The sequence below is a fragment of the Watersipora subatra genome, chromosome 1 (assembly GCF_963576615.1).
Source record: "Watersipora subatra chromosome 1, tzWatSuba1.1, whole genome shotgun sequence".
In the NCBI taxonomy this organism is placed as follows: Eukaryota; Metazoa; Bryozoa; class Gymnolaemata; order Cheilostomatida; family Watersiporidae; genus Watersipora; species Watersipora subatra.
Genome location: NC_088708.1, coordinates 25644796 through 25668701, shown reverse-complemented (window position 1 = coordinate 25668701; position 23906 = coordinate 25644796). Strand labels below are relative to the sequence as shown.

At 36.1% G+C, this 23906-nt stretch overlaps 1 protein-coding gene across 2 annotated transcripts in view; it reads left to right on the top strand.

Annotated features, from left to right (window-relative positions):
• Positions 1-20187, top strand: part of LOC137400053 (PDZ and LIM domain protein 3-like) — a 33772-nt gene extending 13585 nt beyond the window's left edge. Inside the window, exons 3-9 of one of the 2 annotated variants that reach the window (XM_068086373.1) lie at positions 808-937; positions 6425-6580; positions 8721-9106; positions 10644-10708; positions 13575-13683; positions 14112-14197; positions 19324-20187. In XM_068086373.1, coding sequence (XP_067942474.1) covers positions 808-937; positions 6425-6580; positions 8721-9106; positions 10644-10708; positions 13575-13683; positions 14112-14197; positions 19324-19436 — 1045 coding nt within the window. In that variant the 3' untranslated portion in view covers positions 19437-20187. Of the gene's footprint in view, positions 1-807; positions 938-6424; positions 6581-8720; positions 9107-10643; positions 10709-13116; positions 13359-13574; positions 13684-14111; positions 14198-19323 lie in introns of both variants that reach the window. The other variant, XM_068086365.1, reaches the window with a different exon arrangement.
• Positions 20188-23906: the final 3719 nt, after the last annotated feature.

Here is a 23906-nt window from a genome sequence, read left to right as displayed (position 1 = left end):
CCTATCAACTCCGTTCTTTCACATTGTCTCAGCGTCGACAATGTTTACCATAAACGTTTGAAAGAGTTAAACTTTTGTAATTTGATTACGACTCACTTTAGAAACAAAACCATATAGCCTATATATTTCAATAAAATCAGTAGAACAGACTAAAATAGTCTGTTCTACTGATTTTAACTTGCTCTGATTTTATCATTGAGCACTCTGCTCAGATTTTACGCTTTTACTCATGTATATATTTCGATATATAGTTCAATATATTGAACTAGTTTGACCTGACAACTTTTTCTCAACCGGGACTCTTGCAGCTCTTATCAAGTCCTTGTTGGCGAACTAATCGCATGTCTTATAATGCAGTAAAAACTAATGCAAAATCACTTTATGCAATACTGACGAATACCAATAAATGTAGTATCAACTAATGCAAAATCACTTCATGCAATACTAATGAATACCAATGAATGCAGTATCAACTAATGCAATAGCAACTAATGTAATATCAGCTAATGCTCTAAAAATTAATGCAATATCTCATCATGCAATATGAACTAGTAGTATAAGCTGATGCAGCATCAACTTATGTAATATCAACTCATGCAATAGCGACTAATGTAATATCAGCTAATACAATATAAACTAATCTAATATCAAAACAAAGTAATGCAGTACAAATAATGCAAGAACGTTCATTATGTAGCTATCAATTCACTAATGAATAGTGCAGTGTTAGCAATACGTGAGCCATGGCCGAACAAAAGTAGGGCCTAACCATTTTTTACTCTCTAATGTTGTACTCCGTCACTTCAGGGGTGCTGTAACTACATGGAAACCATCGGTGACCTCAATGTCAGATCTAAAGCCCTCGGAACTGCAAGCGCACACTCTGCCAGGAAATTCTGCGCCTGTCCAGAAGACTTCTCTTACAATCAATCAACAGGTGAGCTGCCGAAACTGTTTCTGTCTTCTCACATCATCCGTGAATACTAGAAATAGCATTCGCAAACTTTTGTAGTTTACCATTTCTGAGCTGTTTACAGTTTTCTATTAAAGGACTTCACTGTCAGTCGCCTTTCTACCTCTACTTGACAAACAACTAAAGGCGCTTGTCAACAGCAACATTGCCACCTGACCATAAATGACTATCATTTGATAGCTACAGACCCCATGCTCCTGCGAAAACCACATTTGCTAGATGAGATAGAAAAGTCTTAATTTGACACTATATTTTAGAGGCTAAGCAAAAATAAAGAATGGTATATTTGGTCAACATAGTTTTTTATCTAAAACAGACAAAATTGTCACATCATGCACTGCATCATGGTCTATATTACTGTTGCATCATGGTCTATATTACTGTTGCATCATTGTCTATATTACTGTTGCATCATGGTCTATATTACTGTTACATTTATTATTATTACAGCTCGTAATCAACTTGCAACAAGACTTCAAATAGACATTTTTGTTGCTCTATGCCATTTTGGATGCTGCTTGCATCAGTTAGGGAGCAATAGATGTTACATAGAAAGAGGTTTGATAGCTGCTGTAAGTTCAGTGTAAGTAATCATGATTAACTTAACATAAAATTAACTTGTTTTATGGTAAGTTTCTTGTTTGTTTTTAAATTGCACTAGTATTGCAATAAATGCATATTCAAATTTACAAGCTGAATAAATTGTGAGTTAATGTCAACTCTAGTGAAATGAGTGGCTTGGTGGCTACTGCAGGAAGGGTAGAACAAGTTTCATGCAGTTAAATATGTTGGCAAATCTCTTTATATTAACAGAAATTTATCAATATTAAGATCAATAGTTTTTGTGTTAGACTGAAAATTTTTTAATCATTACCAAGTCATCTTTAATCAGGAGAATGCTGACATAAGGTCACATGTTTTAGAGATGGAAACAGACTTTTTAAGAAGTTCGTATACTGAGACCATTTTTTTGACTAATTTTCATCTTTCAAAGATCGTCATCTCGATAGTTTATCAGTGCGGAGAGTAAAATACCCGTTGAAACTCCCCAAAGTATACCAGACCAAGCTTAGCTAAGTTCAACTCTATTTGTATTGACAAGCCATTTTGTATTTTTCTTTCAATACACATAATTTACTTTACTATTTTTTGTTTTTTTGTCTTATGGTCTAATTCGCTTTAAACAGCATTAACCGGTGTAAACAAAGTTAATGTTTTATCAACATAATCATTCCTATAAAAGCGCTTGCCAGGATGCAACAACCTGGTATATTGCCAAACTTTCTCCTTCTTTAAGGTTGCTTGTTTTAACTAATGGCTTCAGCCGGAGAAAAATATACAGACAGTAAAAAATGATGATTTGCAATTCCATCTTGCGGTTTATCCTATGGCTAGTACACTTAGCATGGTTGCTATGATCTTAATATTTCCTGTATGTCTGAGAATCCATCTCACCTACACATCAGCCTCTTGTTAGTCATCTTAAGTAATCTAAAACCAGACTCAGGAGGTCGATGTGGTTTTAAAATTGAAAGTTCAGAGAAAGGATTTCTGGTTTAATGATTTATCCGCGGTAGTAATCATTTAAGATGATTCGCATTTGAATATTTATTCACGATTAGCATGGGGGCTGCTAGCTGAGTCAATGTTTCAGGTAGGCTGAAGGAAAAAGGGGAAATATTTCCTATGAGTAATCCATCGCCCCGGGACACTGCAATAACAGAGGTCATTGAGTCAGTTCTCTTTGTGTGACGTTTTGAAACATATAACCCGTGACATAGATGGCGTTGACGCCATGCAGGGTCTGTGACTGATATAAGTCTATCATTTTCCTATCATTTCGTGTCTATCAACCAGCTGCAAATGTCACCGACCTTATGAAATATGACACCGGGTAATCAGTGCTAGCAGGTTCCAATAAAAAGGGGACATTTATTGCTAGGCAACTGTTGTCAGTAAACAAGAGTTCTCAAGAGATGTTGCCACTCTGCAAAATGAAGCGTAGCTTCTAGTGTCATCATTACTAATTTTTGGCATCGCTAAGCGTGATAAAACACATGATTAGCTCGAGGAAGGCTGTACCTATAACCATTCTCTACCACTGTTTCTATTGTGCGAATCCCGCGGATTAGGAGTTGTGCACATGTTGAGTTACCGTGTGATAAGTGTTTCAATGGCCATTCGCGTGTTGTGGATTAACCCGGACACTTTGTTAAAAAAGATGAGGAATTCTACACCAGAGGTCACAGCGGTGCACTTCTTTCTTGTTTAGCAGCGCGCTTTTGAAATGGCAACGACTGGAGTATGCAAATGTTTAAAATGGAATAGATAAATAGAAACGCATTTTCTTGCATATCATTCGCAAGTGCCATTTCCATTTTCCACAACCCTGAAACATTTGGTAAAAATTTGCTAGTAACAAAACTCGCTTGACAAAGGTTTTTGATGTTTCCATCTTGCAGTGCAGACTTGCGGATTAATCGCGTCATCGAAACATAGTGCCTTAGCCACCCTTTACCTTTGCCTCGGTAATCAACTACTTCTGCTCCGATTTGAAGGAAGTCAGAACTAGCTGAATGTATTTAGTCATTGAGCAAATATTTAAAATATCTAACGTATCATCTGTTATCCTGAACAAACATCGCAGCAACTCGCCTTCCTCGGAAATGTTTATATTGATATCACCTTTCTATATGTTATTAGTCAATGACAAATAAACTACGGTATGTCACTACTGGTCAATGCTGACATTGCTGGGTAGTTAGTTACTCACTTGTGCAAGATTACTAATAATATTAAGATAAAGTTAAAATACCAGGAGATAAAGTAAAAATGATCAGGAGATAAAGTTAAAATATCAGACACCCTGTTACCCGCTTGAGTTATTTCACTCTGCACCGCTTGAAATGTTGTAACTATAATTGTGCCTCTGGCAACTGCTGCAGTTCATAAACTTTAAACTATTTTGAAAATTAGCAAAGCTCGCAACTAACTGATCATATTATTATTATCATTATTGCAGCGTGTTTAACCTTCTCGCTACCAGATAGTCGGTCGCACCTTCGGCATACTGCTATTGAAAATTCTTATCTCACGATTTCTGTTTGGTTTGTTGACAAGAAAACCACCTATTTCAAACGGCTTATTCATAAATTATACCATAGCTTTCTAACATATTAAAAATCCTATAAAACTCTAATTACTATCGTGTTAGTCAAGCAGCACGCAGCCATCTATTTAAAAACCGTACTTCATCTTCGTGGAAAATTTAAAAAGACCGATTTGACACAAAAGTGCTTCTTGTCTTTAATAATTACATCGAATGCTATTGAAATTCGTTATGAATAACTTATTTACTGTTGAAACAAAACTGTATATTGAATTTGCAAAGCGATAAACTGTAGCAACATCTAATAGACTTCTGGTAAGCAGCTACTTCTCTTTTCACAGCAGTTGGTAAAATACTGGATAACTTTTTCAGACAATTTACTATAGACATAGAGATAGCATTCGAACTGTTTCTTGGCTCAATGAGAACAATTTTATTCAAAACGAAACAATCAACATAAAAAGCTCTGTTTTTCCTATTAAACTACTAGACCTAAATAGTTTCCTATCTAGTAATCCTATTTTATAGGATAAAAAGGCACACGTCTCAAACTTCATGACAATTTTTTGTTAAGATCCTATGGCCGTTTTAAGAAGGCTGCTACTTTTTAATTTGACAATCGCTCGCTTGTAGAGTGGTCAATGAAAATACTGTTAAACTAGCGTGCCAAGAGAGAACTTGTGTTCTAAAACAAACTTTTAGATATGTATGTGCATCTCTTACATCTTTTGTCACACTTTTGATACATCTCAGTTAATATTAATATTGAAAAGTTACATGGCTTTCACGCTGTAACTCAAATAGGCCAATGACAGAAGTAATTTATGGGCTCTGGCGCTGTCTCCCAATTCAGGCAGCAAGAAAGTTAATTACTGGTTTTGATTTTAGATTTTAAACTAACCTAAAATTATAGTTAAAGTCTAATATTAATATCGTTAAACTATATATAGATGTATGAACTATATATAGATGTATGAACTATATATAGATGTATGAACTATATATAGATGTATGAACTATATATAGATGTATGAACTATATATAGATGTATTAAACTATATATAGATGTATTAAACTATATATAGATGTATGAACTAGTACATGGGCTGTTGTAAGAATGCATTAGTCCACAGCACGATTGTCCCAGTGAGCAGTAGGCAGGACAGGGAAGACAAATCCGAAGTTAGTATCGACTTAAATCGTTTGATAACGAGTAGGAAGGTTTAAAAAACTCTTTTTGTGTTCTGCTTGTTATAGCAGTGATGGTAGGTAGACTGCTTGTCTAGAGAGCATTTAATATTCATTTGGGCTATTGGCTAGAGTCGTGTACTTGTGCACTTCCTTGTACTAGGTGCACAGACACTGCATATCCTAACATTTGGTTAGTCTTGGTTAAAACTTAAGAACCAGATTCTCACCATTAGATCCGGCCTAATGACGCGTGCACCTGGCCTCGCAGGCAGAAGAATCCTTGTATTCGTAACAAAGTTTTTGTAATATAAATTTGTTAAGCCATTAGCAGTAGTCACAGAAGATTAGCGACCCAAGATTAGGTTATTATAGCCTAATTTATCTCTAAGCATTTCTTGCTGGCTACCATACAACCATGAATATGGCTGTATAGTGGAGCTCTGTAGCGGCTTTGTCTGGTTTGTCGTGTTTTTCTGAGTTTTGTGTTTGTTTCTCACCGTTTATGTCCCAGAGTAGCCGTGGCCTGGTGGGTATAAAACACCTGATTTGCAAACAACAGGTTGGGGGTTAAATTCCTAAAAAGGCAACTGGGTGGTGACAGGAGAAACATCCAACCTTGAATTTCTCTCTGTAACTGTGTATTTGTTCAATTGATGAGGTTCCCTTACCACTGGTCTCTCACACGCCCAACCAAGATCACAGAGACATTGTTTGTGTAATAGAGCTCTTAAAAACACAGCCTGTGCTTGCAGTAAGCTAAGCAGATGTCATACGCTATCTTCAAGGGATTGCTCACTCCATCTCAAACAGCCTCTCTAGTGATGAATTCAGCGAAATCTAAAGGTTTCTAGAAAATTACCATTTAATGTTGGTCAATCAGGTCTTTAGATAATTCTCACTTTGAAGCATCATTAGCTAGTTTTTGCCTAATCTGACCAGAAATCATTTCACAGCAAGGCGATAGTTTGTCGATTGATGTATGTTTGATGACCATTGTTCCATCATTGCGAATTGGCCACCTGTAGGCTTAGATACAATTCTCTATACAGGCCTGCACTTGGACAGCTGCGAGCTCAGCAAAAATTGCCTCATCCTACAGTAGTATGGCTTAATAGGAGCCTCTCATTCACTTGTCATATGGTCTTTTTTAGCAACCTGTCAACCACATCGGCAGCTCTCACAACAGGTCAGCAAGACCATTTGGTGCAACACAGCCACAAGGTCGATCAACCATATCACCAGAAGCTCATGTATCTATCAGAGACTCTTTTCCGGATGCAGCTGGTCGTACAACCACCAGGAATCAGGTTTGTGACCAAGTGTGATGGTTGATTCACTTTTAGCTGATTTCTTTGTTTTTTTACATATTCATACTGATTGTTTCTTGATTGATTTTACATATCCATATCCATATCCATACATATAGTTTCCTTTGATGTATTTTTGGACGGTGTGGATTAGTAGTTAAGAGCCAAGGATCAGCAGGGTCATTGTACAGGATTTTCTTTGAGTTCAAACTGTCAGAGCTAAGGGGTGAATCAAAGGTCTAACCACCGAACTTCAGTTTTACAGACCAAAGAGCTCATCTCAACTTCAATGATGCCTAGACTACTCTATTTATATATTCAGTATAGTTATGACTCATCACCATCACTAATACTTGTCACTCAAGCACTTCTCATTCTTGTTTTACCCTATTGCGGTCTCTACTTTCTTACAAAGTCCTTCGTGACTCTCTACTTAGTAACTTATAAAGAAGTTCATTGGCCAGTGCTATATATCCACGTCTCTAATAATAAACCTGCTCCTTGAAAGGTCATTACCATGGCTGTTTCCTATTCCTTAGCCCGGCCTTGTTAAACATATAATATTAGTTTGGAGTGGCTAGTAGTGTAGACTGTCTTCCGGCAATTTATACAAACAAGATCCATCGATATTTGCAAGATTAACCTATGTCAGCCATAAAACTGGTGTTTACCAGTTCTGAAGGAATCAGCAAGTTAACTAACAAGTTAACGCTGACTCAAGACCGACTTATTCAATAGATACACACGCATCATTGAATACGTCTATTGTAAACATCATTGATCTAAGGCTACCTTAAACAATATGTATATTTCTTTTTTGTTGTCTCAAGATAATCTGTTTTAAATAGCTAAATCAAAATCAGGAAACATTTCATTTGTTCATTAAGTTTATGTTATTGTTGATGTCGGCTTTAGTAAATAAAAATTATAGATACAGCAGTTTTTGTTTGGATAACAGTTTTTAAAAGTATTTATTTGTATCTTCTAATTCGAGTAATTCTATGCCCTATGCTTCAGGGTGTTCTAGGTTTGTTTTAAGAGACAAGGCTGAAAATAAAAAATCAAATATGCATTTTATGAATACATTAATACTAATACAATATTTTACTGCAATAGACACGTTCAATATTTACATTAATTCCAACAAATTTATTTAACAGCTGCTCTCTTTGTAGTAAAATTATCTTTATTTGCAACGCGTGTCATAAAAAAAATTTTTTTTTGATTTCAAACTTTGTATCAAAATCAGTATATATTTGCAATGACCTAAAAAGTTGCCATTTGTCATAAAAAGCAAGTTCAACATTAAGCGTGATATTGTCTAAACAGTATTATTGGTGAAATAGAAAACTCCAAGCTGAACCTCATGTCATTTGGATAACCTTATCCGGATAACCTTATCTAGATTCCCTAGGACACTTTTATTTCGCTAGTATTTAGTTTCGTGAGTAGCACACAGAGTAAAATTTCGCTGCAACTTAATTTTGCAGCTCTGATGAGTGCGAAAATATAGTGATGTGAAAATAAATGCCGTGGAACAAACAGATTAGATTCTTCAGGTCCAGTTCGCTAGTAAGAAAAAATTTTCAATTTGGGACTAGTTTGTATTCATAAACCGCAGGTAGAAATGTGTGGGCGAGATCGATAATTCAATTTGATCACTTGTTGCCATTTGTTTCTTGAACTATCAATGACATCTAGGTTTTTCTATATGACGATTTTATTGTGGATATCAATGAACAAAGCTATTTAATTTCGCGTTTTTGCTCGTTCGTTATGATAGTTTAGTTTTGCTCATGAAATTTTCGCGAGAGGATGACTCCCTGAAAACGCGAAAGTTAGATGACGCGAATACATAAGTGTCCTAGGGTAGTAGTGACTTGCACCTCTTTACCAATCCTTGCTCTTGTACATTAATAAATAATTCTCTACTACTACCTGTTAGTCTAGTGTACCGTGAGAGATCGTCAGGTGTGCCAATAAACCACAGAGAATAAGTATGTGCACAACAATTCTAACACTGTGGAAGGCAAATGATTGGCACAGGTAGTGGAGTGTCGGTCTACTAAACTGAATGTTACTACAAGTCGACTCCATACAATGTGATCCTGATTATCATTGTACTGTTTGCTTATCATAGCTCCAGCAAGAATATCTCAAAGAGTGCGAGGGAGTTGTCCCTAAGGTAGACTACGATGTCCAGCCTTCACTTCGACAGCAATCATACTCTCCCCATCAGCCCACTCAGCCCAAGCCTTTCTCCCCAACCTACCAGCCCACTTCACCTGTCTACCAACCACTATCTCCCGGTCAACAGCCAATGTCTCCCAGTCAACAGCCAATGTCTCCCAGTCAACAGCCAATGTCTCCCGGTCGACAGCCCCTGTCTCCCGGTCAACAGCCAATGTCTCCTGGTTCCAAAGTGATGCATGCTCAATTTAACACTCCCCTTGGCATCTACTCTAACAAGAACGTTGGCGATACTTTCCAACAACAAGCCAGCGTCATGAAGAATGATTTTGGAAAGTAAGTGTTGTTAAACCAGGTACACTTTGAGCGATTATTTAAGCTTGGAGCTGTTTATTTAGTTTATATTCAAAATGCCATCACATTGTTCCTCAAGAAACTGTAACAAGGGCACCAAAATCTAACTGAAGGTGGAGCAAAACTTCCAAGTAACTCCTAATATTCAAAATTAGCCCGTTGATAAAGAATTTATTTTATTTAAAGAGTTTAAATAAAATTTAAATTGCATTTAAAGAATAACTTGAACAGCTTTCATTGTTTTTTCATAGATAGATCAGACACGCTGATTCCGATTTTGTACTCAAAATAAAGATTGGTCCACTAACTTTTAAAGTCATTTTTGTTTTTGAAGGCTTTTTACAGCGATTCAATATCGGTGTCGCAAACGACACAATCGACACAACAAGGCCCGCCTATAAATATGTGACGTATTCTAGCTTTTTAGGAACGGAAGTTGAGTATGTTTAGTCTGATCTAGAATTATAGAGATGGTTGTCTTAAAACTCATTATTCTCTAAATTCAGCCTTCAAAATAATCTCAGTCTTTTTTGAAAAATAGAAAAGTTATTTACATTGCTTGTAGCTTGTTACAGGATGCTTAGTACGCTGAATGCTGACAAAAATGAGCTCAAAAGAGTGTGATAACAAAGCTAGCTTGTGATAAAAGCTTATTGAAAAAAGTTTCAATAAGGTCGGCTAAAAGTTACAATGAAAGCGAGGCAAAAATGTCAAGCCAGAAACAGATAAAAACAATTAAGACGGGAATAAAACTTGGCTCAAAGTGCGGGTAAAGTGAGCCGAATTCATTTAAGTTAAACTCAGGGTTTATTTTGCGTAGCGTCACAAGTATTATAGTGTACCAAATGCCTTGCTGTAAAGTCTCTCACACCTCCGTTAGTTATTACGTCTGTCTCGAAGGTAAGAACTCCATACTGTACAGTAAAATACATTTTTCCATTGTAATATCCTGTTCTAGGTGGTTTCTCAGAGTGTGAGATTGAATTAATTTTTGTATTCACTTACTTTATATAGGAAATATTGCACTGACATATGAACACACTGACATAGAAGCTCAGTTCAAGAATGCATTACTGTAGTGCCACAGTACTTCAACCCCGCACTTTCTCATATCTATTATAAACATGTCTAACTCTTTACATTAGATATGTTTGTTGAGAGTTGGAGCTCCTTTTTGACTTGCTATAAAGAAACACTGCAGATCAACTCGTCAACCTTTTAGACTTTAGAGTGATGCATAATCCAAACATGGATTAGACATCAGTTTTTAATCAAAACTAGTTTTTTCTTTCAGTAATTCTATTACAGATCAACCAATAAAGGATGCCACATAATCACTGATTCAATGTGCAAATGGAATTCTTTTATTGTTTTGGTTATGATCTGCTTATCCAATCACTTAATTTATTCTGTAGTGGACAACTTTTGTGTACACGAGAGGAAAACTCTAAATTACTTTATCAGTAGTGTTTGGTACAACAACATAATTTTTAAATATGACAGCACTCTATGTTTTTAGAGATATTAGTGATAGACTCTCTGACGTAACTTTCAAAACAGGATCTGATGTCGCTGAGCAGAAAGGTTACACTTTGTGTGGCTGGTTGTGTTACTATTTGAATAACTGAATGCCATCGAGAGATGCTTGTCAATGCATATTTGCATGTTAATGCATGCTGGTATTGTGCGTAGTGAGCAAGGTGTTGTTTGCTTGTTTAAACTTCTCAGCTTTGTAAGGAGCAGACATAACGATTATCATTAAGAGCGACAGGATGAATTAATTTACCTGCTAGGAGATACTTTTAAAAACTTGGAAGTTTTTAGTCTTTCAAGAGAATATGAGAACCATTTTGTAGACTCGAATGTTGCAAGTGCTTATAAGCCATAATATACTGAACAAACCTTTCTAATGATGACAAAGTCAAAAATAGCTTTCCAATAGCAGTTCATGCTTTTTCTGGGAAATATGTTCTCTCTGTTGAAACTTTGCTATTCTATCATTTGCTCAAGTTGATCTGTATTTCCAAAGTGCTAACCGTGTCTATGAGGGATCTTATATATTTCACTGATGACTAAATTCACAGAAAAACTTTATTTATTGTTCCATCAAATCGACCTGCATTTTCTAGCACTCGCGTCTCTACCATCTTTCCGTGAGCTGAAAGTAGCTATACCGCGATGAGCTGTATAGCGATGTTTCGATTAAATTGAAACATCGCCATTTATAACATTCCAGATACACTTGTTTTGTCAAATTTTATTAATAATTTCTAGTAGACTATAAGATACGTCAGCTCTGTACATACTGATCACCGATATTATTCGAGATGTATCATATATACTGATCACGAATAGCATACTTCAAACTGGCTTTAGTTGCCGTCTTAAAGGTTGACTTGCAACAAATTTCACATTACAGTTATTTGGTATCAAAAGATTCACCTTGTCTTACTCTGTTGTGTTCTAGGGGCCAAATATGTGGAAATGTGATTGCAAGCTCTTAAAAGCTCAAAAACAAAAATTCGCCGTAGATTAGAATCTGTTTATTTCTCTGATGTAGTCATTACATTTGGTTATTGTCTTGTCACGTGATGTTTTCACGTGAATTGAAAGGCCAATAAAAAGCTCGATATAAAACTTATCGTAGCACTAGTTTATGACAAACACTTCGGGTTTTACCGAAGACCCCGTATCAAATATAAATGCTCGCTACTTTACAGTTTTGTTTCGGCTTGATCTAATCGTCAAGTCGTAATCTGATCATGTGACCCAATACTTCCAAATAATTTCTGTATCAATTTTCGATTATCACAGGTGACCAACAGGCTCGTCATGATTGTCAAACAATGATATGTAGCCTACTCCTTCGAGCTAAGGTTAAAAATTTAAACGATTTTTTACGGTAAGTTATAAGATATCAGTGCTAAAAGTGACAGCATTACAATGACGATAAAACAGACACGTAAGAACAATAAACATGGTTTTATTGAATGCGCGAAGTATATTTGTGAAAATATTTTGACGAATGAGGTTGCATGAAAGTGTAAACAGAAATCATCTTGTAACAACTACGTCCCATTTGAGCCGTTTTGAAAAGAGAAACCAAACTACGGCGGTCTCGTGTGGCTGTGATTAACTGTTCGTTTTTTAGCTTTTAAGAGCTTGTAATCACATTTCTACATATTTGGCACCTACAACACAACAGAGTAAGACATGGTGAATCTTTTGATACCAAATAACTGTAATGTGAATTTTGTTGCAAGTCAACCTTTATGTTTGCTATTTGTTAGTAAGGTATTATTAGGGGACTCGTAAATGTATAGCAATGATACCAAATGTTTATTATCAATATATAAATGAATCAATTTATAATGAATAATATAATATATCATTCATCAATCTAACATGCAACTTGCATTATTGCATAGAATCTAATTTAATTGCTGATGGCTGTAATCATGATTTTATTAACTTTTCGTACCAGTGTCATTGTTTATGTTATTAGTATATGTTATTTGTTGTTAAATGTATTCAATGTATTTCCTGCTATAACATATAGCTTAAACCTTATCTCTGCAATGGATATTGTAGATTATTATTAAAATATATTCTAGTTTTGCTAAACAAATAAAATGGTAAAAACTACTTTAAAAGGTCAATCCATAAAACTATATAAAAATGTAACATGTTATCAGCATAATGCATATGGATAAGCAATGAGTAACTAAATTATTGTATTCTTTCCTACCTCAAGCAACTACTCTTCACTTGTTGAAAATACCTAAAGTTCAGAGATAAATGCAAAAAATGATTATAGAAAAGACAACTCTCCAAAATTAAATATATAAGAGAGTTGTCTTTTCTTTTTTTTTTTCTCAAAAAATTAATGTCAGTCATATACCTAGTAGCGTAGTACTAGCTGAAGGCTCGTGTTTGTCAACACAGCATGGTTTTCCCAGAGTGCATTGACGGTCAATGTTTGTATTTTGCAGCATGTCATTGCATGATGAGCACGCTGATAAACCTATCGCTGTCTCCCACAATAACAATAACATTATGAAATCACCCACAAAATTAGAACCCGAAAAATCAGCTGTTCAACTCGCCCTTGAACAGGAAGAGCAGCCTGAGATAGGCCTGTACAAGGGAGGCAAAGTGCAATCTAAATCATTTAAAATGTTGGAGCTAGAGCTGATCGAGGGAGAAAGACGAATGAGTGCTACTACAACTAATGGTACCCCCTAAAGCGTACTTAGCCTTGACCTGCTGACACGCGTTTTCTGTGCATCGCTTTGCATAATGATTAACTGTGTGCGCTGGACTGTTGCTACTTTAGTTTAGAGCATTAAATTGTAGCTAGTTTTTCCTTTCAGTTTTAACTAACTGGTTTCAATTTCGAAGAAATTTATTACCTGCTAATCATTGTTGTATGCTGGCTGACCGCTTTTAGGGGTGGCAGGAGTAAAGTCTGTGCAGGCACCTCGAGCTGGAGCTAAGATGACTGGACCTCGGCACAAGCAACCAACTTCCAAGTGTTACGTCTGTGGTAACTTCATCAGGTAAAGCATACATGTATTATTATACATAGCTGTGTCACAGTAAATGCCATATCTATTAAAAACTTGATAAGTTTTATCTGTTTAATTTAATCAAAATTAAACGTCACGCAATTTTTCATGTATGGACAGTGAATTAGTAGTTGCGAACTCTTATCTCATTGCAACTTTTCATGGACAGATAATTTCTAGCTCAATCACGTTTCATTGCATGTAATACTAAAATACAGTGCTTGTTCATCTAGCTCTATTTCTGCATCGACTTATTACAGTTTTTAATAGTTTATTCTGTAATAAATATCTATATTTTAAATTAAATAACAGAAAAATTAAAAAAATATTTTCTTTCTTTTGCGCTTACCAGTTTGGTATCAGTATTGAAACGAAAATCGAAAGCTTATACATTTCACAAAAGGTATTTATAATTTTAGCGGAGTCTTTGTGAGAGTGAAAGAGCATTGTTTGCATTCTGAGTGTCTCAAGTGCGCACAGTGTGGTAGAAACCTGAAGAACATTGGTAAGTCATCCATCTGTTAGCCTCTCTAAGGTTTTACACCGACTAGTCGCAGTTGAATGAAGTCTCACCAAGTGTTACTAGTAGTTTGGTGGCTTGGGGCTTCTTAACTAGAGTTGCATTTAAAATGACTCGCTGTTAGCTCCTTCATGTTTGGTAGATGTTTGGGTGTGTTTGTATCTTATATCTGTTTGATGTTGTCTGACACTGGATACTGTCATTTGCAAGCTGATAACAGTTTGCTGTTCATATACTCTAAGTAAACCGTAAGATGCTGCTGGTCATTCTATAAATCTGCCAATAAGAGTTTGAAAACTATAAATAAAAATGATGAAGGAATATATGAATACTACCCTCTGCAAGCCTCTGCAAGAAGGTGGTATTGTGGCAACTTTGTGCAGTAATACAAAGGAAGGCGATTCGATAAGTAAAGATAATTTACTAAAAGTCAAGTTGTAGTTGAATATGATTTTTTTTATTTTTCCACACAATTTTCAGACAAGTCAACATATGTCTGCTATCTTGGTAATAGCTTCTAGATCCTCATAACTTATTCATGATTAGATTTATGCCCAAAAATTGCAGACTTTCTCTCCTTAATCTGACCATTGCACGACAAGATGTTAAAATGCTGATGACTACCCATTTTAATTGCTGACTGCAATACTTCGTGTTTGCGTATTTAGCAAAAAGTTGGGTTCTCTTTATATTTCTAGTACAGTTTAAATGGAAAATTTTGCTGGTGTTTTCTTATATTATTTATATGTTTGTCTCTACTGCAACTATTTTTATGAATTGTGAAATGAAATCATACTGTCAATTAAAATATACTTTAGAATGTAAATATTCTATCTAAATTTTTAAGAGAATGACAACAAAACTTAGCATGTGAGTCACGTATTTGCAGAAGTGATTAATGATACGCAGTTTGTAATTTAAAGGCATTAACTAATAGAATTCTAAATGGAACAGCAAATCACTCTATAGGAGTAGTTGTTGGCATATCAATTACTTTTACCAATTGATTAAAGACAAGTAGAAATACATAATAATAGCATATATATGCTAAAAAACCAACATAATCTCCTGTTGGTATGAAGACTGAGAAATCACCTCAACTCAATACAGAGGGTGATTACCACAAGTGCCGTCAGTATGACTCGTCATTTCCTGTTTGTATTAGAGATTTTAGCAGACTTTTTGAAGTTTAGAATTCGCTAGAAAAACCACTTAGCGTAAATCTTATAGCAAACAGAAATTTGAAGCTTCTGCGTATCAAATATGAGGAGAAGCTATTTTGTATACTTTTGGTGAGAGGTTTGTAATGAACTAAATCAGCCAAATCATCTATTTTAATGCTTTCAAAAATATTGACTAGTTTAGTTTTTCGTAAATCTCCTGTGTACCAGACTACAGGGGTGTGGTGTTCATTAGCCTAAGATGCTCAAACTGGTTTTCACAAGCAGTTGAACTCCGGTTGAGATGAAACTAATGCTTTGTGTTGTCTATGCTTAAATTCACCTTCTGAGATAGTTTTGACCAATGTTTACTAAATACAATAATGGCTACCACACTCATTAGTTTTTAGTCTACGAATTAAGCAACATCTCTTTTTTGTGATATAAACCTGTTCAGGCTCTTACTATTCCATTTCTTTAAAACTGTTTCTAAGTAGTGGGACTGGTTGAGTGGTGTTGGTCAAGGTCATCACTCTTGTTGATATTTACTATTGTGTCTGAATCACTAAAATGCCTGTGTGCGGATGATTTGACTTATCAGAGCATTACGCTCTCAGCTATGCTTGTCCAGGTCATATCTGTGTCGGAGATAAGATATATTGTGTCAAAGATGCCAAGGCACTCAAACAAGTGACAGCTTAGTAAGTTTCCATGGGCTCACATAGACGTGGGTTTATATTCACTTGAGTTGATGCATGAACCACAGGCTATAGTTTACTTGGCTCATGGAGACTTGCCTTGCTGGCATATGGTTTCTCATAACACAGAGTTGGCTGCCTTTGATTGTCCAGGAATGCTTCGTGAGATTGGCTGTCATGTGACTCATTTAGAGGTCCTTTTCCTTGAATGACCTCTGGCATATAAATAATATTTTGTGGTTTGTTTTGTCTAATCTCGTCTATGCTTATCACTACCATGTCAGTAACTGTAAAGAGGTGACCTCAGCACTTTCTGCAGACGGCGACTATTACAAAAGATGTAGGTTTGTTTTGAACATTCACAAAAATGGTTGCTCGTAACAAAAAGTTTCTAGTTTCATCATTTAACCGTTATCTGAAACGGTCAATTGAATAAAATTTTATAATAAATTATATGTCACACATCTTGAGAGCAAACGCATCTCAATTATTTTACTACTGGTCGTAGTGTGCATGAACTTTGCATATCTTTTGTGTGCGTATCACTTCACCAGTCCTGCTGCACCATGGTAACGTGTATCCAATTAATTTATACGATTTGTAATACTGGCCCTTCACTCTGCGATAGTAGCTACATTTTAAATTGATGAATCAATACCAACCTCTGCGCCTTCAGTTTGTAACATGACAAAGCTTTCGATCAATCGTCTAAACTGTCGTTTGCATGCCTGAAAGTCGGCTTTGAAAGAAAATCGCACAAATAATTATAGAGGCATAATTTAGAAATGATGTGCCTAATACGATGTGACACGCAATATATTCTTTCTGAATACCTGCGTTAATTAGGCTGCCATGACTATCCTCACAAACATGTTTGGTGTTTGTACTCTGGACTAAAAGTGTGCTACTACTAGGGCATTGGTGTGTTTACTCCGCATTACTCCTACTAAAGCAGCTTTCTTTCTTGCTGTTCGTTTTACAACCTTGGCAGCGTTTTACAACCTTGGCAGCGTAAACTCGAATGAGACAGCCATGACTGAGATATGCTGAGACATCTACGGAAAATGAGTGAAATAAGGCACTCTGTTTCTTGTCTGTATGATAACGATCTGGCCTGTTCACATACCGAGTGAATACGTTTCCAAGGGCGGAGATGCAATAAATGAACGCTAGTCACTCGGATCTGCTGTCGAAACATCAAAATATCTGATAAGAAAATGAGTGTGTAGGAAAAGAAAGATGAGGTGTTTTAACATATGCATTTCTCACTTGACAGCTGATATAACTCTATTATTACTGCTAACACCATGTGACCAGCAAATTACAGTCATGCCTCGACATGCGAGCTTAATGCTGCGTTCTGAAACTGAGCTCGTATAACAATGCTCTCGTATCTCGACGCTATACTCCCTATATAAAATAACTACATGCAAATTAATCCGTTTCCATACTATGAAAAACCCATCTAAAACAGGATACTACAACGAAAAAACGAGTTTTCAATCATTGTAATTCACTACCTACGCTCACAAAGGAAAAAATACCTATTTAGTGGCTATGATCTGCAATAAAATGTAACATTACTATGTACAGTACTGTATGGAGTTCTTACCTTTGAAACACTTAATTGCTAATGTGGTATGAGAGGGACTTGACCGCAACGTGTTACGTACACTAAATATTTAAACTCAAAAGTTTCTTGTATCTCAAAACAGAAACTTACTCAAAGTTTTGCTTGAATTTCGATTTTCTCATATGTTGGGTTACTCATGTGTCGAGGTATGACTGCATATGTTCTCATGTGTCGAGGTATGACTGCATATGTTCTCATGTGTCGAGGTATGACTGCATATGTTGGGTTACTCATGTGTCGAGGTATGACTGCATATGTTGGGTTACTCATGTGTCGAGGTATGACTGCATATGTTGGGTTACTCATGTGTTGAGGTATGACTGCATATGTTGGGTTACTCATGTGTCGAGGTATGACTGCATATGTTCTCATGTGTCGAGGTATGACTGCATATGTTCTCATGTGTCGAGGTATGACTGCATATGTTCTCATGTGTCGAGGTATGACTGCATATGTTCTCATGTGTCGAGGTATGACTGCATATGTTCTCATGTGTCGAGGTATGACTGCATATGTTCTCATGTGTCGAGGTATGACTGCATATGTTGGGGTACTCATGTGTCAAGGTATGACTGCATATGATATAGCTATCTGTACTATTTGCTGTCCTTGCCGTTCATTTGTCCGCAACATGTATGACAAGGCTGTACAGTGAGAGTTATTTACCCCTGTATGCAAAATACTTTTTTCAGTTGAACTTTTCGTGTAATGAAAAACGCCGAAGTCCCAGGGTCGGTTATATATTTGCATAATCAGAGGTGTGAAAGTTATTTTAATAGCCCAAATTCTTTAGCTGTAAATCATTAAGAAAAGGGTGTTCTTTCTTATCTCCATGAATGCATAACAATGTTGAACTATAGATAAGAAGCTAATAGAACAGTTTTACTGGAGACTTTTCATTCTTGCCATTATCAGATTTTTTTAGAATATATATGAAAGGAAGTAACTCTATAGCTTTCGGACCGCTTACACAACTCTTCATACCAGTTTTGGGTCTTTTCAAGCCTTTTCTGACATTATACCCTATAATATTCTCTTATTTTAAACATGCCGTCCAGTTTTGTTGAAAGACAAAACATGACATGAAAGACAGGTAAAGAAGTATTTAGCGTTCGTTTATGATAATCAGAAGATAATGTAGTCCAGCCCATTAGTTGTTATTCATCAATAAATACTTTCATGCACTTAGCTTCTATACGTAGGTGTTTTTGGAATATTTTTATCCAGACAAAGGTTTTAAAATATTCAGCTGTTTCTAAAAACAGAATGCATAGGTTCTTAAAAACAAAAGATAACAGATTGATAAGGTTTCTGTTAGAAAAAGTAGTGAATATGTAGCTTTCTTAGCTGTGTATCTCGCCTACTCTTGTCGAGACAACTCTAAACTGGCATGGTACAAGATACTCTTCTATGGCATTAGTTGGAAAATATTTCTGTTTGAAATAAAACGTATAATAATTATAAAATTGTAATGCTCAACGCGTAGCTTGAGCCAAAAAGTTAGCTAAAATGATAAGAATTTGCATAGAATTAATTTTTAAGACAAATCAAAACCTGTTAGCATATGTATTAAAGTCAGCAGTCGATGCCTTTGTTGATTGTCTGTTGATTGTTTTGCAGGCTACATTTGGGTGCAAGACAGCATATACTGTGTGCAACATGCCAGAGAGCTGACAAGACCACCTGGTGGAGGATATACAGCCTATGTTATTGATGCGCCCCAAGACAATTAGCTGCCCTCACGCTGTTCGCTGTTATCCGATGCTTATCCAGCGATGTGCCCACCACATTATAAATAGCACGCTGGCCGTTCACTGGAATGTGTGAACAAATGTTTATTGTTTTATTTGCTCGGCTGTGATATCCAACGGAATTTTTATTATTTCGCCTCTTTCACCTACAGTGTGCCCTTTCGCCGACGTTATTATTTATGGTGTCGAGTCTTGTCCGCGTTGCTCTAGGCAAAATTTTCCTAGAGAACTTGAGTTGCGTCATCATCACGCAATATTTAGTAACCATAGTTAATGTTTTCTAACCATGACTGACTCAGTTGAATCATAGGTGACATAGTTTAACTGAAACTTTCTGATTCTGTTCTGTCAGACACCAGGGAGTTTAAACTCCCCAGTCATTTCATAATCATGCTTTCTATGCTGTCGGCATCCATTCTGTTCTATCCTTCTATTTTATCAGCGGTTTCTATTATTTTTACTTCCATGGTTGATTTTTACCAGCTGAGCTGAGATAGATTGTAGCGAGCCCTTTAAAACTATATTTTTCGCAGTGAAATTCTTTTTAAATGTGCAACTAGCTGATTTTTCATGAATGATACATTGTTACATAAGCTTTTCTAAGGTGGAGTTTTCAACCCTGTTTGCTTTTCCTTTCACTTCTTTTTACAGCTACTTCTTGTTTCGGTGTTCACATGTAGCTAATAATAGTCCTTACAGTGCTATTTTTGTCTGTTTAATAAATTATTATAATTAACCACCAACTATGTTGATGTTTGACCACCAGCAAATAGGTCAGCACTCGGTCATCAGAAATATTTAGACACTCTAATTGTTTGTTGATGTGTCATTGTATTTGTGTATAAATTTTTATTGACATCATCGGGAATCATCAACAAGATGAAGTTTTGTGTCACATGCTAAAACAGACATGAGAGGACAGAAATAAAGAATTATTGAGTGAGTCGAACAAATGTATTATAAAAGCTAGTAATCTAATAGTATTGCGGAGGAGGCGAGGAGGCGGGATAGTGAATTGACGGTTGTAGTAACAGAAAGTTCATAACCTGAAACATGATGGTAGATGTAGTATGTTGGTGTCACAGAGTACCAAACGATGTTTTTCATAGGTATGGAAGAATAAATAGAAATACTCTGTGCATAGCTGATGCAGGATTTTAAACCCTGTAACATAATTGCGGAAACAAGCGAGTTCGGAATAAAACAGAAAGTTCAAAAGTTTTATGATGTGATTGGTGGAAGTGTGGTGAGCTAGAATTCTTGATTGGTAGTACACGGGTGTGAGTATAGATTTATATAAAACTAATATCCTTTTCTGTTGTCATCAACACTCCGAAGCCTGGGCTCAAGATAATTGGGAGAATTGCTTTCTCACCTGTTTCTATGCCCGAGTGAATGCAACTGTGTAGTTTCACTTTAATTTTTTTTTTTAACTTTTCGTTTACATAAGAATACAAAATTTTGGTCACTTTACACAGTATACATTCTTAAATTAATTCCAAAGTTTCGAAATGATTGATTGATGATTTCTTGAGATATCATTGAAAGACCGAGGATACTTCTAAACAACTGAGAAATAAAAAATGGATGCTGATAGAATTTTGATTTCTAATAACTGACTGATTGACATTTTGGTAACGAAGGGTCGAAAAGAGAGAAAGCTATGAAGTCCCTTCTTTCCAGCAAAAAGAGCTTTATAACAGCTCATAAAAGAGCTCATAACAAATATACACACTATCAGACTGCTGTACTGCGACCATTAGGCGTCTTTTGTTATCTCCAAAAGATCAATTCTTTGAAAGAGTGTAAAAAACGCTGTTTACTTTAGTTGATTTCTGTTGTTTCCATCGAGTTCTGTAAGCTTGGAGCTCCGATATAATATTCAGTTGAATTTTTATTGTTCTAAGGACTTTCACAGTCGATGCAAAGTTGTTAATACGGTCTGGGATCAGGAGACCCACTTATATTTACAAGACCAGACCTGAAAGTGTTAAAGATCTGTTTGTGTCAAGTTACCATAGAAATCTATCATAGACTCATATATAATCATAGAATTAGACTAATCTTTCAAGAAAACTCTGAGTGCAAGCAAGAATTATCTCCAGTCAGATTGTGACGGCGAGAAAGCCATAAAGAACTATAAAAGGGTGACAGGGCCCAACAATGACTGACCGGCTTATCTCTCTAATTCCTGGGGTGTCTTATAGACACTGCGGCTCTCTTCAAACGAGTCAGACAGTCGTAAGAGTCAAGATTGATGCCAGTTTCAACAAGAGAATGCCGCTATTTTATCTAAATTACAGACTGTCACACACAGCGATACGAACATTATTTAGCCGAGGAACAGAAGATCTCATACTACTAAGTGCAATTAGATGTCATCCTTTCAAATCTTCTCGAACGCATTAGCCAGAAAATAGTGAGAGTTGCCAAAAATAATTGAATCTTATGTTTTGAAAAGGAACAATTCTGTTCAATTGATACAAATGCTAGTTTATAACCAACAGTAAGGCGGGCAATGCTCAGGATTTCTGTTATATTCAATCAGATAGTTCGCAGGCTGATGTTTAAGAGGCCGGTTCGCCGGTACTTCACAGAGTTTTGAAATCAAATAATTTTAGCGATTTGGCTGAAGGCACGGAGCAAATGTGTGTGAAGTTTAAAAAAATCTATTCAAAAATGTGAAAATGTGGAGACTAACTCAGTGTTAGTCTGTGGAAATGCATAGCGTTTCCACAGAATAACAGACACACAATGACAAAGAGAGATTTTTAGCCTTTTCAGTTTCAAATAATTTTAACTCAGATATGAGGTAATACTTTCAGTAGACTAATTTAAGTACCCATTTGCTGATGACCATATCCTGCAATCACCGCATTATTTAGACTGTGATCATACGATGCTGTTTATTGCTGGACTTGCCAAGTCGTAGGCTTGCTCTAACTTTGTTAAACAACTTATTGTAAGTTCAGACTCGTTGTTCTAAAAGGAATATATAGGCCTCCATGTTGTTATTAAAAGTATGTGCACTTTACTAGTTGTTTTTCTGTCACCAAAGATAGAATAATTGAACACTTTCCTAAGTGATCTTGTTTTATCTCTTTTCCTCGCAGTCAATCCTTTCAACAATGACTGTCTATGGTTTAAGCTTTATCACCGACTTCCATGCAGTTCTGTTGTCCACCTTCTCTTGCCATCTGTTTGGGTTTAGTTCCCTCAACTTCCTGTTACAGTTAGCATAACTAGTAGTGATGCCAAAATGCTAATTTCAACCAAACCTTTTTGCTACTGCAGAATGTTGGCAAAACCGAGTGTTATGTAAGAGACCCTAAGCAAATTATCTATGCAAGACAGTTGTAACAGTCTGTATAAAATCATCTACATGTATGAGAATACCTCTCTCTCTCCCTCTCCCTCTCTCTCCCTCTCTCTCCCTCTCTCTCCCTCTCTCTCCCTCTCTCTCCCTCTCTCTCCCTCTCTCTCCCTCTCTCTCCCTCTCTCTCCCTCTCTCCCTCTCTCCCTCTCTCCCTCTCTCCCTCTCTCCCCCTCTCCCCCTCTCCCTCTCTCCCTCTCCCTCTCTCTCTCTCTCTGTCAATCCTTTCAACAATGACTGTCTTGTGGTTTAAGCTTTATCACTGACTTCCATGCGGTTCTGTTTTCCACCTTCTTTTGCCATCTGTTTGTGTCTAGTTCTCTCAACTTCCTGTTAGCATAACATATGTTATAATAACATATATACATGTATATATGTTAGCATAACATATGTTATCATAACATATATACATGTATATATGTTAGCATAACATATGTTATCATAACATATATACATGTATATATGTTATGATAACATATGTTATGATAACATATATACATGTATATATGAGCGCACAAAATACGTTTTAGTTATTGCTAGTTTAGTTATTTCAGATGAGTACTAATCAGTTAAAAAACAACATTCTGAGCTGAATTGTGTAAGATGTTGCAATAATATATAGCTGAGGAGTCATCGCTGTCAGGTTTGCGGCAGCACACTTGTTTTTGCTAATTGTTTCACATTCATTTTACATAGATTACAGTGAGATATGGTAACCAACCAAAGTGCCACTCCAATAGCTCTATTAAAAACCTTCCGTATTAATAAGTGATCTTGGTAATAATACTGACCACTCCCTAACAAATGCTGCTGTTGGACAGCGGTGCTAGCCAGTGTTTGTGTAGTACTATAGAGTTGCTTTTCTTTTTTTAGAACTTTGCAAAGTAAAAGGCAAAGATAAACACCAACCAGATGATTGCGTGTGACAGAGTTAGTAAAATGGGCTTCGATTTTAAAGCAAGAGTTGTCTTACCTCTGGCCCTCTATGATTGGCCAGGTCATAGGTCAGAATATAAAGACATTTATACTGCGAAGCGTACGGCTATCGGTGCATATAGCTTTCTGTTGAAGACACAAAT